The sequence below is a fragment of the Bombina bombina genome, chromosome 1, assembly GCF_027579735.1.
Source record: "Bombina bombina isolate aBomBom1 chromosome 1, aBomBom1.pri, whole genome shotgun sequence".
Lineage (NCBI taxonomy): Eukaryota > Metazoa > Chordata > Amphibia > Anura > Bombinatoridae > Bombina > Bombina bombina.
Genome location: NC_069499.1, coordinates 1,269,085,678 through 1,269,102,483, shown reverse-complemented (window position 1 = coordinate 1,269,102,483; position 16,806 = coordinate 1,269,085,678). Strand labels below are relative to the sequence as shown.

The 16,806-nt window shown below is 37.4% G+C and overlaps 1 protein-coding gene across 1 annotated transcript in view; it reads left to right on the top strand.

Annotated features, from left to right (window-relative positions):
* KLHDC4 (kelch domain containing 4) overlaps positions 1–16,806 on the top strand; it is a 264,047-nt gene that overhangs the window by 136,678 nt on the left and 110,563 nt on the right. Inside the window, exon 8 of the mRNA XM_053701199.1 lies at positions 13,149–13,218. Coding sequence (XP_053557174.1) covers positions 13,149–13,218 — 70 coding nt within the window. The remainder of the gene's footprint in view (positions 1–13,148; positions 13,219–16,806) is intronic.

Genomic DNA, 16,806 nt, shown 5'->3' with positions numbered 1-16,806 from the left:
GGTTTTCACTGAGGGACTCTTCTGTGATACAGTGGAGTGACCTTGTTTTCTCCCGATTTCTTCCTTGACATTCCTGTTCCTTGGGCAGGTGTCTCTCGATGCTCTTGTTTTTGGGGGTTCCCTATGTCCTTCTCTCCTCTCTTCGGAGGTGTAGTTCCTTTGTGGGAGCTCTCCGGTGGGTGGGAGGTTGAAGCAGGTTTTTTTCTTCGGTTCGGACAATGGTCAATTCTGTTGTTTTTTTCCTAACTGGGCTCTTGGCCAACATTGACTTTACTTGGTTGGCTCACGAGTTTTCTTTGGATCTGGTGCCTTCTCGAGTGTCTCTAGATGGAGTAGCTGTGTCTACTCTTTCGCTTCGTGGGTGGTTCCTTGGTTACCTTGTTTCCCTGCTCAGATCCTCCATTGCTTGGGCTAATCTGGCTGGGGGTACGATTTGAGATCGGTTGTTCGTTCGCAGGTCTTAGGGCCAGTGGACTTTTGGTTAGTCCGGCGCCTTAGCTGGCCTTGTGGGTGCCCTCTGTCTGGGAGGGTGGGCAATTTGGTATTTGCCTTGTTGGCAGTTTTCCTTGTGGATGTCTTGGAATTGTACAGAGGACGGTGAGTTTCTGTACTCAGGCATTTTTTTACTGGGTTCCTACCGTATTTTCATTACTCAGTTTTTTTCTGAGTTCCGATGTCAAGGGCTTGGTTTTCAGCAGTGTTAATTTTGATGAAAAATTTTGATTTAGTTTTAGTCTTTTGACTAAAATGCTTTTTTAGTCGTATTTTAGTCATCTGAATTGTTTTAGTTTTAGTCGACTGAATCTCCAGTAGATTTTAGTTGACTAAAATCTAAGGTGTTTAGTTAAAGTGTAATGCATTATTTAAGCATTTCTCTATAATTTGCAAACTGATTATATACTCCAGGAGCAAACATAACACCTGTTATTATTTATGGTATTAAGGTTTAAACATGTAATACAGACACAAAGATTTAGCCGTTGGGATATATAACATCTTTATTAAATTTAAAATTAAATAAAACCAAGTTTCATAAACAAACAGAAGTGCAACTTTAAAATATAAAAAAACAAAGTAAACTGTTTTGGCTGTAACGTCTTTGCACATATTACCCAATATAAAAACTTTAACAGTTCTCTGTTAATAATTAAAACAAGTATCAAGTAACTCAACACAGCAAAAAGTTTATGCAGCTAGCACAGGCACAGCATAACTTAAACCCATACTTGTGGGTTATTCTTATTTCTATAGGAAGAATCAATTGATTGTTCACAGATTCTAAACATTTTCGGCAACGATATTACCACTGCTTTAGAACTTCCAAACTCATTATATACTCCTTGAGTAAAGGTTTATTAACCTGTTTTTATTTATGTTATTAAGGTTTGAACATGCATTACAGATTTAACTGTTGTGGTATATAACATGTCTTTATCTTAAAATTTAATAAATTTGTTACATAATTTTACAAAAAAGCAGTAATTAGATATGGATTGATTATAACACCTTGCATAAAATGTTTTTGTCAGCAAATTTTGATTTAGTTTTAGTCATAGTCTTTTGACTAAAATGCCATTTTTGTTTTAGTCGTATTTTAGTCATCAGAATTTCTTTAGTTTTATACTCATTTTAGTCTAGTTTTAGTCAACGAAATTAACACTGATTTTCAGCTGTCATTTTTGATGCTTCTGTACGATCCTTGGGCTCTTCTTGTCTACAGGAGATGGTTCCTTTAAGAAGATCTTTATACCTTTTGGGTATTTGTACTAGTACAGGGAGTGTGGGATTGCCTATGGGGCGACGGTCCTTTTGGTGGAGTGTTGGTTCCGTGAATCTGCTTGGGATCTCTGGTTGGACTTTCGGACTGTCTGAGTCTGTGTCCTCGGGGGGCCTTTTTCACTCTTAATTTTCTGCCCGGCTCTGAAGAAGCAGGGTTTGGGATGGTTTGTGTTTTTCTGGCTTGGTTCCCTCAGAATGGGCCGCCTATTGTACCCTCCCGTTTTGGCATTCGGTGTCCTCTATAGCTTGGGTATGGTTTTCCCAAAAGTAATGAATGCAGCTGTGGACTCTTTCCATTTAAGAAGAAAAACATAAATTATGCTTACCTGATAATTTTCTTTTCTTCTGATGGAAAGAGTCCACAGCTCCCCACATGTAATTTTATGTGGGGCGTCCTTATTTTATTATTTTGGCACCTTTCACCCTGATATTTCTTCTACTGTTCCTTGTTCCTCGGCAGAAAGACTGGGGGATGAGGGAAGTGGGAGGAGTATTTAAGCCTTTGGCTGGGGTTTCTTTGCCTCCTCCTGGTGGCCAGGTTCTTATTTCCCAAAAGTAATGAATGCAGCTGTGGACTCTTTCCATCAGAAGAAAAGAAAATTATCAGGTAAGCATAATTTATGTTTTTTCAGGACTTGGTAAAACAAGACATTGAAGAAATGTGTAATAACTCCAATATCAAAAAGAGAAAACTCACTTTTAAAGAAAGATCAGCACTTAAAAATGTAAATAACAATGATTTGGTTTTCAGACAGGCGGATAAGGGAGGAAGCATTGTAGTACAAAACTATGGGGACTACATGCTAGAAGCACATCGCATTCTCTCTGACACTCAAACATATGAAGTTCTAAAAACAGATCCCACCGATATATATTTACAGCAATACCTAGATCTTATTAGGAAGGCCAAAAGGGAAAGCATCCTTAATATGGATAAATTTAATTTTCTTAAATTTGAAACCCCAAAGATGGCAGTTTTCTATCACCTTCCTAAGGTCCATAAGGACGAAAAAACGGGTAGACCAATTATCTCGGACATAAACAGCTTAACCAGCCATTTATCCAAATACATAGACAATTTTTTGCAGCCAGAAGTACCCAAATTAGAGTCCTATTTAAGAGATACCACCCACCTATTATCTTTAATAGACAATCTCACATGGAAAGATAATTACCACTTTGCTTCACTAGATGTGACCTCCCTTTATACCACAATAGAAAGGGATTGAAAGTGTTCAATTTTTCTCAGAAAAAAAACAGCAAGATCAATAAAACACTAATACATTTCATTGGAGAGACAATTAAATTTATACTTGGTAAGAATTATTTTTCATTTGACAAAACCATATACCTTCAGAAATGGGGTACCGCAATGGGGGCAATATTTGATCCAAATTTTGCAAATTTATACATGGAAAATTTGAGGAAATCCACATACTACAGAAAAAACCATACCTAATCAAAATAAAATTTTGTAAGATTCATAGATGATATTATCATCTGGGAAGGAGACGAAAGTGAATTTGATAATTTCACAAATCATCTAAATACAAATTACATAAATCTTACCTTCACAAAAACATGGGGGGACAAAACTTTAGATTTTTTAGACATTTTCTTTGAAGGCACCACCATTCACACAAAAAACTACACTAAAAAAACCCAGATACTAACGGTTACCTACACGCGACCAGTTGTCACCACCCGAACTGGATTAATAACATCCCTTATGGCCAGTTCCAACGAATTAAGCGAAACTGCAGCAAAGATAAGGATTTTGAAAATACAGCTGAGATTCTTAAATTAAAATTTAAATACAAACGTTACCCAGAAACTGTAGTTAAAGAAGCTTACGATAAAGTAAAAAACACAACCAGGAGAAGTCTTTTGGAAACTAAAATCACTAATACTGAGATTGTAGATTGAGACAGAATAAAAGCACAACCACAGATATATCACCATGTATACAAATGGTGCTAAACAAATAGAGAGGATTCTGAACAAGCAAAAAACATCCAGTACTAGCGAATATTGTCACTGAACCACCAAAAGTAACTTATAGAAAAAATAAGTGCATTACAAATATCCTTGCACCAACCACTCTAAAGAGAACAAAAATCAAAGAAAAAAAAATTCCTCCAATTAAAGGATTTTTCAAGTGTGGACGAAAAATCTGTGTATGCTGCAGTCACCCAAATAAAAACAGAGAAATGAACAAATGGATCATTAAAAATGACAATGAACAGGTACCTATAGAGGGTTTCCTTAACTGCAAATCAGAATTTGTGGTGTATATGTTAGAATGCTTGTGCCAGAAATTCTATGTAGGGTGTACAAAAAGAAGTCTCAAGAAGCGAGTGCTTGAACATATAAATATCATTAAAGAAGCCGATTCCGAATACGCTATTGGAAAACACTTTGAACAGTGTCACAATAAAAACAGTGACAACTTTACAATTAAAGCAATTGAACAAATACCCAGCTCTAAAGGCAAAGAGAGATTACTAGAGTTACGCAAAAGAGAGACCTATTGGATCCATCGTTTAAAGACTTTACAACCAATAGGTCTTATTAAGGACATCGATCTAGCTGCATTTTTTTAGTTTCTGACAAAAAATACAGGTCCTGTTCTTTGATACTCACTCCATATGAGTTAATTAATTTCACTAAAAAATACTTTATAAGTATATCTCTCTCTTCTCCTATTTTGAAACTTATGCATAAACACATAGGTAAAATCAAGTTTTAAAATTAAAACTCGCACACATGAGTAAAATACATACTGTGATCTGTAAATACTCTGGTTTACTTACAAAAATGTGTGCACATACACATGCGTTATATACCATTACATGCCAAACAGTCAATAACGGTAATCTAGCAAAACAAAGACATAAACGTCATGAAAGTGGCACATGTATTATATATACATTTTAAAAAACACACGTAATCATTGGCATTTTCTGTATAATTTTTTTATAATTAAATAATAAAAATTTGGCCAAATTAAACAAACAAAGAAAAACCCTTTGTTCCTGACAGAGTCCCAAAAAGCTAGTGTGTCCCCATAAATTTGTTCTATCACATAAGTTGTAGCTTTTTAATCGATTTAAGATAATTATTTTTTCAATACACCGCAGCAATAAAATAAAAATCACATAGCTGTAAGCAATCAATTGCAATTTTCAGCTCTGATACACTATAAAAGCGTCATCCAGAGCCTTGTGGGTATACCCTCTGAAGTGAACGTAGTTCACGAAACGCGTAAGGGCACGTCCACCACTAACGTAATTAGTCTGGTCTGGCGAGACAGACAAATACTATACTTCCAGGAACGGACCCTGTTGCAGACGGGAATTATATCCACAACCATCTGCACTATAGGACATCATCTTTGCAAAATACCTACCTGGACATTCGAGAGACACACTAAGGTAGTGTTTACATTGCATCTTTCCATCCTTTGCAAATTGGATAAAACGGAAACAACCATTATCGTTCAGACCTACTCTACCTGTACTAACAACTTCAGGGTAGCAGTTTTGTACTCTGTTACCATTACCCTTGGAGAACATGTTCCAAAAATGGGTTAAATTGGATCCTTTGCAACACCGGACGTTTTTGCAAAAAGATATTCACAGACCTATTGTCAATAGACATTTACAAGCCCACTTTCATCTGGGACTTATTTATCAGGAGGACAGAAATACATTTTTTGGGGGCCTTTTTCCCTTAAAATTAATTTTAATTAAATCTATCAATCACAAACCGATTGTGTTTTTAGCCAGTGCTTAATAAAGTAATTATTGTTGTAACTTAAAAGCTTGCCTCAGAGATTTATTATTTCTGCCCTCAAAGAATCTTTCACACATTTTCACTCCATACAGGACGAGTGTTAACCTCTACCTCCACCCCCTAGAGGTTTCTACCCATACTCCACAGGGGAGAAGCTTACCATACCTTACAAAGAAGGGCACCATACTCCACGGAGGAGAAGCATATCATTCTTTGCAAAGGAGAAGCTCACCATATCCAGCAGAGGAAAAGTTTACCATACTCCACAGAGGAGAAGCTTACCATACCCTCAGGCTACTAGAAGAAGGGAATACCATACTCCAACTGGTCGCATAGACGTTAACAACTTTAACACAGATAGGGATTAAATCCCCTCCACGCTTCAAACATATCACACAAGTTTGAGGTCAAACTAGGTGAGCATTACTCTATTACTTTTCTTTAATGTAATTAGCAAGAGTCCATGAGCTAGTGACGTATGGGATATACATTCCTACCAGGAGGGGCAAAGTTTCCCAAACCTCAAAATGCCTATAAATACACCCCTCACCACACCCACAATTCAGTTTTACAAACTTTGCCTCCCGTGGAGGTGGTGAAGTAAGTTTGTGCTAGATTCTACGTTGATATGTGCTTCGCAGCAGGCTGGAGCCCGGTTTTCCTCTCAGAGTGCAGTGAATGTAAGAGGGATGTGAAGAGAGTATTGCCTATTTGAATACAATGGTTTTCCTCTAGGGGATCTATTTCATAGGTTCTCTGTTATCGGTCGTAGAGATTTCTTCTCCTACCTCCCTTTTCAGATCGACAATATACTCTTATATACCATTACCTCTACTGATTCTCGTTTCAGTACTGGTTTGGCTATCTACTATATGTAGATGAGTGTCTTAGGGTAAGTAAGTCTTATTTTATTATGACACCCTAAAGCTATGGTTGGGCACTTTATTTGTAAAGTTCTAAATATATGTGTTTAAACTTATATTTGCCATGATTCAGGATAATCAGTATTCCTTATTTCAGACAGTCAGTTTCATTATTTGGGATAATGCATATGAATAAATATTTTTTTCTTACCTTTAAAACATTTTTTCAATTGACTTTTTTCCCTGTGGGCTGTTAGGCTCGCGGGGGCTGAAAATGCTACAATTTATTGCGTCATTCTTGACGCAGACTTTTTTGGCGCAAACATTTTGTCATTTCCGGCGCCCTAATTGACGCCGGAAGTTTGTTCGTGGTTGCGTCATTTTTTGACGTATATGTGTTCAGACGTTTTTTTTGCGCCAAAAATGTGGGCGTCATTTTTTTCGGCGTCACAGGATGTGGCGTCATTTTTGGCGCCAAAAAATATGGGCGTTGTACTTGGCGCCAATAATGTGGGCCTCATTCTTGTCTCCACCTTTTTTTCACATTATTTCAGTCTCATTTTTCATTGCTTCTGGTTGCTAGAGGCTTGTTCATTTGGCATTTTTTTCCCATTCCTGAAACTGTCATTTAAGGAATTTGATAATTTTGCTTTATATGTTTTTTTTTCTATTACATATTGTAAGATGTCTCAACCTGACCCTGGATCAGAATCTACTTCTGGAAAGACGCTGCCTGATGCTGGTTCTACCAAAGTTAAGTGCATCTGTTGTAAACTTTTGGTAACTGTTCCTCCGGCTGTAGTTTGTGATAACTGTCATGATAAACTTTCTAATGCAGATTGTGTTTCCATTAGTAATAATCCATTACCTGTTGTTGTTCCTTCAACATCTAATGTTCAGGATGTCCCTGTTAATGTAAAAGAATTTGTTTCTAAATCTATTAGGAAGGCTCTGTTTGTTATTCCTCCTTCCAGTAAACGTAAAAGGTCTTTTAAAACTTCTCATATTTCAAATTAATTTTTAAGTGACCGCCATCATTCTGACTTATCTGTTTCTGATGAGGATCTATCTGGTTCAGAAGATTCTGCCTCAGATATTGACACTGATAAATCTTCATATTTATTTAAAATGGAGTTTATTCGTTCTTTACTTAAAGAAGTGTTAATTGCATTAGCTATGGAGGAGTCTAGTCCTTTTGATACTAAATCTACTAAGCGTTTAAATTCGGTTTTCATACCTCATGTAGTTATTCCAGAAGTTTTTCCAGTTCCTGATGCTATTTCAGAAGTAATTTCTAGGGAATGGAATAGTCTGGGTACTTAATTTACTCCTTCTCCAAGTTTTAAGAAATTGTACCCTGTGCCATCTGATAGATTAGAGTTTTGGGACAAAATCCCTAAAGTTGATGGGGCTATCTCTACTCTTGCTAAACGTACTACTATTCCTACGGCAGATAGTACTTCCTTTAAGGATCCTTTAGATAGGAAGCTTGAATCCTTTCTAAGGAGAGCTTATTTATGTTCAGGTAATCTTCTTAGGCCTGCTATTTCTTTGGCTGATGTTGCTGCAGCTTCCACTTTCTGGTTGGAGGCTTTAGCGCAACAAGTGTCAGACCATAATGCTTATAGCATTGTTAAACTTCTTCAACATGCTAATCACTTTATTTGTGATGCCATTTTTGATATCATTAGAATTGATGTCAGGTATATGTTTTTAGCTAGAAGAGCTTTATGGCTTAAATCTTGGAATGCAGATATGACTTCTAAGTCAACTTTGCTTTCTCTCTCTTTCCAAGGTAATAAATTATTTGGTTCACAGTTGGATTCTATTATTTCAACTGTTACTGGGGGGAAAGGAACCTTTTTGCCTCAGGACAAAAAATCTAAAGGTAAATACAGGGCTGCTAATCGTTTTCGTTTATTTCGTCAGAATAAGGAACAGAAGCCTGACCCTTCCCCTAAAGGAACGGTTTCCATTTGGAAACCTCCAGTCTGGAATAAATCCAAGCCTTTTAGAAAGTCAAAACCAGCTCCCAAGTCCACATGAAGGTGCGGCCCTCATTCCAGCACAGCTGGTAGGGGGCAGGTTACAATTTTTCAAAGATATTTGGATAAATTCGATTCACAGTCTTTGGATTCAGAATATTGTTTCACAAGGGTACAGAATAGGTTTCAAGGTAAGGCCACCTGTGAGAAGATTTTTTCTCTCTCGCATTCCAGTAAACCCAGTGAAGGCTCAGGCATTTCTGAAATGTGTTTCAGACCTAGAGTTGGCTGGGGTAATTGTGCCAGTTCCAGTTCTGGAACGGGTTCTGGGGTTTTACTCAAATCTGTTCATTGTACCAAAGGAGGAGAATTCCTTCAGACCAGTTCTGGATCTAAAAATATTGAATCATTATGTAAGGATACCAACATTCAAAATGGTGACTATAAGGACTATTCTGCCTTTTCTTCAGCAAGGGCATTATATGTCTACAATAGACTTACAGGATGCATATCTTCATATTCCAATTCATCCAGATCACTATCAGTTTCTGAGATTCTCTTTTCTAGATAAGCATTACCAGTTTGTTGCCCTTCCGTTTGGCCTAGCAACAGCTCCAAGGATCTTTTCAAAGGTTCTCGGTGCCCTTCTCTCTGTAATCAGAGAACAGGGTATTGCGGTATTTCCTTATTTGGACGATATCTTGGTACTTGCTCAGTCTTTACATTCTGCAGAATCTCATACGAATCAACTTGTGTCGTTTCTTCAAAAACATGGTTGGAGAATCAATTTACCAAAGAGTTCATTGATTCCTCAGACAAAGGTAACCTTTTTGGGCTTTCTAATAGATTCAGTGTCCATGACTTTGTCTTTAACAGAAAAGAGACGTCTGAAGTTGGTTTCAGCTTGTCGAAACCTTCAGTCTCAATCGTTCCCTTCGGTAGCTTTGTGCATGGAAATTCTAGCTCTCATAACTGCTGCATTGGACGCGATCCCCTTTGCTCGTTTTCACATGAGACCTCTTCAGCTTTGTATGCTGAACCAGTGGTGCAGGGATTATACAAAGATATCACAATTAATATCCTTAAATCCCAATATTCTATCTTCTCTGACTTGGTGGTTGAATCGCCATCGTCTAATTCAAGGGGCCTCTTTTGTTCATCCAACCTGGACTGTAATCTAAACAGATGCGTGTCTTTCAGGTTGGGGAGCTGTATGGGGATCTCTGACAGTGCAGGGGGTTTGGGAATCTCAGGAGGCGAGATTACCAATCAACATTTTGGAACTCTGTGCGATTTTCAGAGCTCTTCAGTTCTGTCCTCTTCTGAAGAGAGAATCGTTTATTTGTTTTCAGACAGACAATGTCACAACCGTGGCATATGTCAGTCATCAAGGTGGGACTCACAGTCCTCAAGCTATGAAAGAAGTATCTTGAATACTTGTATGGGCGGAATCCAGCTCCTGTCTAATTTCTGCGGTTCACATCCCAGGTGTAGACAATTGGGAAGCGGACGTTACATCCGGGCGAATGGTCTCTTCACCCAGAGGTATTTCTTCAGATTGTTCAAATCTGGGGACTTCCAGAAATAGATCTGATGGCTTCTCATCTAAACGAGAAACTTCCCAGGTATCTGTCCAGATCCAGGGATCCTCAGGCGGAAGCAGTGGACGCGCTGTCGCTTCCTTGGAATTATCATCCTGCCTATATCTTTCCGCCTCTAGTTCTTCTTCCAAAAGTGATTTCCAAAATTTTAATGGAACGTTCGTTTGTACTGCTGGTGGCTCCAGCATGGTCTGACAGGTTTTGGTATGCGGATCTCATTCGGATGGCCAGTTGCCAACCTTGGACACTTCCGTTAAGACCAGACCTTCTATCTCAAGGCCCATTTTTCCATCAGGATCTCAAATCATTAAATTTGAAGGTATGGAAACGCTTGATTCTTAGTCATAGAGGTTTCTCTGACTCAGTAATTAATACTATGTTACAGGCTCGTAAATCTGTGTCTAGGAAGATTTATTATCGAGTCTGGAAGACTTACATTTCTTGGTGTTCTTCTCATAAATTCTCCTGGCATTCTTTTAGAATTCCTAGAATTTTACAGTTTCTTCAGGATGGTTTGGATAAAGGTTTGTCTGCAAGTTCCTTGAAAGGACAAATCTCTGCTCTTTCTGTTCTTTTTCACAGAAAGATTGCTAATCTTCCTGATATTCATTGTTTTGTACAGGCTTTGGTTCGTATCAAACCTGTCATTAAGTCAATCTCTCCTCCTTGGAGTCTTAATTTGGTTCTGAGGGCTTTACAGGCTCCTCCGTTTGAACCTATGCATTCTCTGGATATTAAATTACTTTCTTGGAAAGTTTTGTTCCTTTTGGCCATCTCTTCTGCTAGAAGAGTTTCTGAGTTATCTGCTCTTTCTTGTGAATCTCCTTTTCTGATTTTTCATCAGGATAAGGCAGTGTTGCAGACTTCATTTCAATTTTTACCTAAGGTTGTGAATTCTAACAACATTAGTAGAGAAATTGTTGTCCCTTCATTGTGTCCTAATCCTAAGAATTCTCTGGAGAGATCTTTACATTCTTTGGATGTAGTAAGAGCTTTGAAATATTATGTTGAAGCTACTAAAGATTTTAGAAAGACTTCTAGTTTATTTGTTATCTTTTCTGGTTCCAGGAAAGGTCAGAAAACTTCTGACATTTCTTTGGCGTCTTGGTTAAAGTCTTTGATTCATCATGCTTATGTGGAGTCGGGTAAGCCCCCGCCTCAAAGTATTACGGCTCATTCTACTAGGTCAGTTTCTACTTCCTGGGCTTTTAGGAATGAAGCTTCTGTTGATCAGATTTGCAAAGCAGCAACTTGGTCTTCTTTGCATACTTTTACTAAATTCTACCATTTTGATGTTTTCTCTTCTTCTGAAGCAGTTTTTGGTAGAAAAGTACTTCAGGCAGCTGTTTCAGTTTGATTCTTCTGCTTATAATTTCAGTTTTTTTCATTATTAAGATTTGGGTTGCGGATTATTTTTTCAGTGGAATTGGCTGTCTTTATTTTATCCCTCCCTCTCTAGTGACTCTTGCGTGGAAGTTCCACATCTTGGGTATCTTCTATCCCATACGTCACTAGCTCATGGACTCTTGCTAATTACATGAAAGAAAACATAATTTATGTAAGAACTTACCTGATAAATTCATTTCTTTCATATTAGCAAGAGTCCATGAGACCCATCCTTTTTGTGGTGGTTATGTTTTTTTTTTTTGTATAAAGCACAATTATTCCAAATCCTTATTTTTGATGCTTTCGCTCCTTTCTTATAACCCCACTTCTTGGCTATTCGTTAAACTGAATTGTGGGTGTGGTGAGGGGTGTATTTATAGGCATTTTGAGGTTTGGGAAACTTTGCCCCTCCTGGTAGGAATGTATATCCCATACGTCACTAGCTCATGGACTCTTGCTAATATGAAAGAAATGAATTTATCAGGTAAGTTCTTACATAAATTATGTTTTTGCTACACTATACACCAGTGCTTTCATACTGCACCATACATTGTTCTTTTTTTTATGTTTCCTCCCTTCTATGAGCGCTGACATCTGGAACCCATACTTCACACTTCTAACCTCTCATTCCATTGATGATAGTGGAATATTCAGATATAGCTGCTATTGAAATACATCAGGAGGAACTTTTTAAAGCAAAATAGACATTTTCTACACACACAGGGCAAGTCAAAATACCCACTACCAATATATATATATATATATACTTTTTATCACCCCAATACATATTATTTTTGCATTCCTATATAAATTATTATTGCTCTTTGTTATATATTAGCAGGAGAACTTTTAATCATGTATAGGGGAAAATAAATGATGCATTTTGTAACTAGTTAAATTGATGAGGAGTACTATAAGAAATAACACTAAAAGGATCCAATTTAACCCATTTTTGGAACATGTTCTCCAAGGGTAATGGTAACAGAGTAGAAGATTTTTACAGTCGAACTTGCCCACTTTTAGGCACATTTTTTAATTATAAATAGGGGCAAATATAGGAGAATATCAATGATAAATCGAGCCCTTAATGATTGCTACTTGTTGAACAAGTTCAGGTCAGTGACTTGCAGCTGTTAATTATTACTATGTGTTATTGTCTAGATTACAGTAGAGCAATAGAGCCATCAAACCTTTAAAAAAAAACAAAAAAAAAAAAAAAAAAACACATCCATCAAACTTATGAATGAGCTATAGTTAAACATGTTCATTTTATTTTTGCATTTAAAAAAAGTGTTATGTTAAAGCCGTTTATATAGAGTTTAGAAATGACAATTGTCTTTAACTGAACCCTATATGATGGAAAGTTCACTGGCTGACAACGTTTTTTTATGTAAAAACGTCCATTTTACATAAAAACAAAATACTATCATATATATTTAAAATACTCTTAGGTAGAACCAAAAAAAATGTTCTTCCTTTGACGCCTGGTTTGACAGGTGATCTTATTTCTGTATGTTCACACTTTAGAGATTGTTTTTATCACTGTATACAAGGGTCTGTAGACACATGAATGTCACTTTGCCAAAATAAAACAAACAACTATCCATTATTATATAATGTGTGTACATCAGACTAAAAATATGGGAGTTGCACTTCTAGGGAAAAGAAAATCTGCCTGGCTACTTCTGTTCATATTCGTTAGAGACTATGTTTCTTGACCCTGCTTTTTTTTTCCTTAGAGAATGAAGAAGGATGTTGACAAGGGAACTGTGCACACAGATATGTTCCTACTTAAACAAGAAGGGGAAGGTATGTTTTCTCTACAGTCTTTTGTCAAGAGATTCATTTCTCCTCATGACGTCTTCCCAGGGCCTTTTACAAAAGTATATTTTTGACATCTGTTTCAAAATCCAATGCTTTTGTTTGCTTGTCTTAGTATCTATTGCCATTCAAAACATGTGTACATCACTCACTGAAATATATATGGTCTATTGCATCAGTAATGTCGAAAAAATCATAATATGATTTATAACTGGTGCTATATAATATCATGCGACTTGGTTTTATGTAGAAAGTTCCATGAGTTACTTTAGACCTTCATGTATATAGTGGATTTAGAAGCAAAAAATATCTCTAAACAAAACGATAGCTGTATGTGTTTACTGATAGGCGGTATTTAAAATGTGCTTAACCTCTTAAACACTATTAAAGGGACAGTAAACACCAGAATTTTTGTTGTTTAAAAGGGTAGATAATCCCTTTATTACCCATTCCCCAATTTTGCATAACCAACACAGTTATAATAATATACTTTTTACCTCTGTGATTACCTTGTATCTATGTCTCTGCAAACTGCCCCCTTATTTCAGTTCTTTTGACCGAATTGCATTTTTAGCCAATCAGTGCTTGCTCTTCGGAGCTTCACGTGCCTGTGCTCATTGTTATCTATATGAAACACATGAACTAACGCCCTCTATTAGGGAAAAACTGTCAAAATGCTTTCAGATTAAAGGTGGCCTTTAAGGTCTAAGAAATTTCATATATACCTCCTAAATTTAGCTTTCAACTAAGAATACCAAGAGATCAAAGCAAAATTGGTAATAAAAGTAAATTGGAAAGTTGTTTAAAATTACATGCCCTATTTAAATCATGAAAGTTTTTTTTTTTTTTTTTTTTTTTTTTTTTAACTTGACTGTCCCTTTAAAGAGATCCAAAGAAACAAGTAATCTTTATAAGCAAAAAGTACATAAAAAGAGAAAAATACCACTGTAAGGCCCAAAGCTAAGACTTGATAGCAGTGCCAAATCTTCATTTAATATATTGTATAGAAGTTATTATGCGTGCATAAAAAGGAGACGGGTACTGACTCACACAAAGTCCGTAGTGTTCAAAAGTGCAAGTAAAACAAAGAATTTATTCTGTGTACAAAAAATAAAATGTATACAATTACAGACCTGGACATAGCAGTACTATCTGGTGTGATAACAGAGAGTGAAATACCTCTGCCTCTTCTCTTGCGTCACCTGACTCATTTCGCAAAGGCTTTTTCAAAGGTGACATGCCACTGAACTGGAGGCGCCAGCTTTTTAATGCCCAATTGATTACGTCACTGAGCGGAAAGCCCATTTCCTTCTTAATACAGGGAGAGTCCACAGCTGCATTAATTACTTGTGGGAAACGGGGAAAAAAGGTTATATAACTGTCTGGTCGATGTGGGAATATAGCTCACCTTTAAAACATTTTCCCAAAAAAACGTTAAATGACTAAATATAGAGCAGTGTAAAATTGTGAATTCCCCAAGTCCTAATCACAAATAAAAAAATATACAAGTATTATGCACTCCTTATAGATTAAATATAAGCATGGTCTGGTGACTATATAAGCCACTGCATATCGTATTTATCAAATCAGCCTAATAAATATAAATCTAGCGACTGTATAAGTCAAAATTATGAAGACCAAAAAATAAAATCAAAATATTTATTGATCAACCATAGGGTGTATACCCAATATGTATGCTAACAGTATAAAACTTTGTATTAGCTGAGGGGGGCGGAGCCAGCTGGAGAGGAACCTAGACACACAATTTAACAGCTCCCAAAGATCTTTTAGTTTTGGCGATATAAAGTTTGCATTTTTGCAAAATTTCCAACCTAAGCCTACTACTGGGGTGGGCAGCCATAGCAGAGACTAATCTGAGGAAAATTCACACGCTTGATCTAATATTTATTGGAGCTATAGGAACTCGCGGTGGCCACGAGGTCACAAGGGCTGTCAACCTCTCAGACGCAATTCCATACAAGAGGTTCGTGTGACTATACTGCTAACCATGGAGGACTTTTACTCACAGCTGTGGGTGCTGCTTAACAACTTTGCAGAACAGGCGCAGCTTACCCTTGCTCCCCCAAAATCTACAGTTGACACTGAGCTCATTAGAGCAGTTGTGGAGAGGGAGGAAATGGCAGCTACATCAGCCCCCACAGCAGATGCAGACACCTCCGATGTAACGAATTACAAGCTAAAGCCTACCAGGGTGAGTGTTCTACCCCCTATAACATCGCAAGCTGTAACGCTACTGGCTGCTAATCCTCTTTTGAAGAATACAGCTGTAATAACCCCCTACACGCAAGAAGCGATGGCTGATCCGTTTTACCGGTTTATGCCGGCTCACTCTCTCATTACCCCACACGCTGATCCTATGTTTGCACTGATCTATTCTATAATGCAGGAGAGGGAAGAGCGGCACACCTTCACACCACCAGTAACTTTATTTGTGTGGCACCTCAATCCAGTATGGGGTTGCGAACTGTGGTCATTTAGCACTGCTACATCTGTGGCCCTGTCGGACCTTAGTTTTGGATTTTGCCCTTTGAGGGATGTCAGCAGAGGGACACACTTATGGAGACACATTAGAGCTGGTGTGGGCTAATTGTCAACGCAGACACGGTCTACTGAGGAGAACTACAATATTGCCTTCCCTACAGATTTGCAGATATTTTATTGTCCCTTTAACAAGCTAACTAGCTTTAAACGTTTTTATCTGTATTACATTGAATGAAAGTCGTTAAAGCAGTTATAGATGCTTAGGAATTTAGTGTTCTACATTGTTTATAAACGGTTAATTCTTTCCCAAGGTTAATGTTTTGTGGCCTATATTAGATCTAGCATTTAACCACCAGCTATGTGTATTTGCTAAATATGTTTGTGTTTTCATCTTTTATGTTATATTATAGTATAATCAACTGCAATGGTATATTTATAACACTCAAACTCACTTCACTTATTTCACACATCAAACTTAGCCATTTTGTGTAAAGTGCTGGCCTATTCATAGAAAAGTGTTCCTTCATAAACTGTGAAATCTACTTTTTGTTAAGCATTGCGAGGGAAGCCAGAGAGGCCATTTCCACTTTCACTACTGAGACTGATGGGACTCATTCATTTACAGTAGGGGTGTTGCCTGCGGCCGGGGCAGCTCCTTAAATATACAAAATGCTCAACAGCTCAGTGGTTCTATAGCATATGCCTTTCTTGGTCCTCTTCCCTTAATGATCACTAGGTATTTATTCCAAGGCCCTTTTACACATTTCCAAGGCCCCAGCCCCCACTTAGCAAGCTTGATTATTCTGAGCTTTTGAGGTGAGGCTTAGTCTTCACTATTTTTAGCATGATGTGGTTGTCAGTGCTGTGTAGTGACCTATAATCTTCTTTACCTTTCATGGGCGCGGGCTGGTCCTGCTTGGCTACTATTATTTAGTAGTCTGAGGTCCACTACATGGGGATTGAGCTACATGCACCATGTAAGTTTTATGCTATTCAAAACCATGCAACATTGAACCAGACATACCACTAGCTTAACATGTACCCTGTTTACTCTCACTTTTTTATCACATCTAT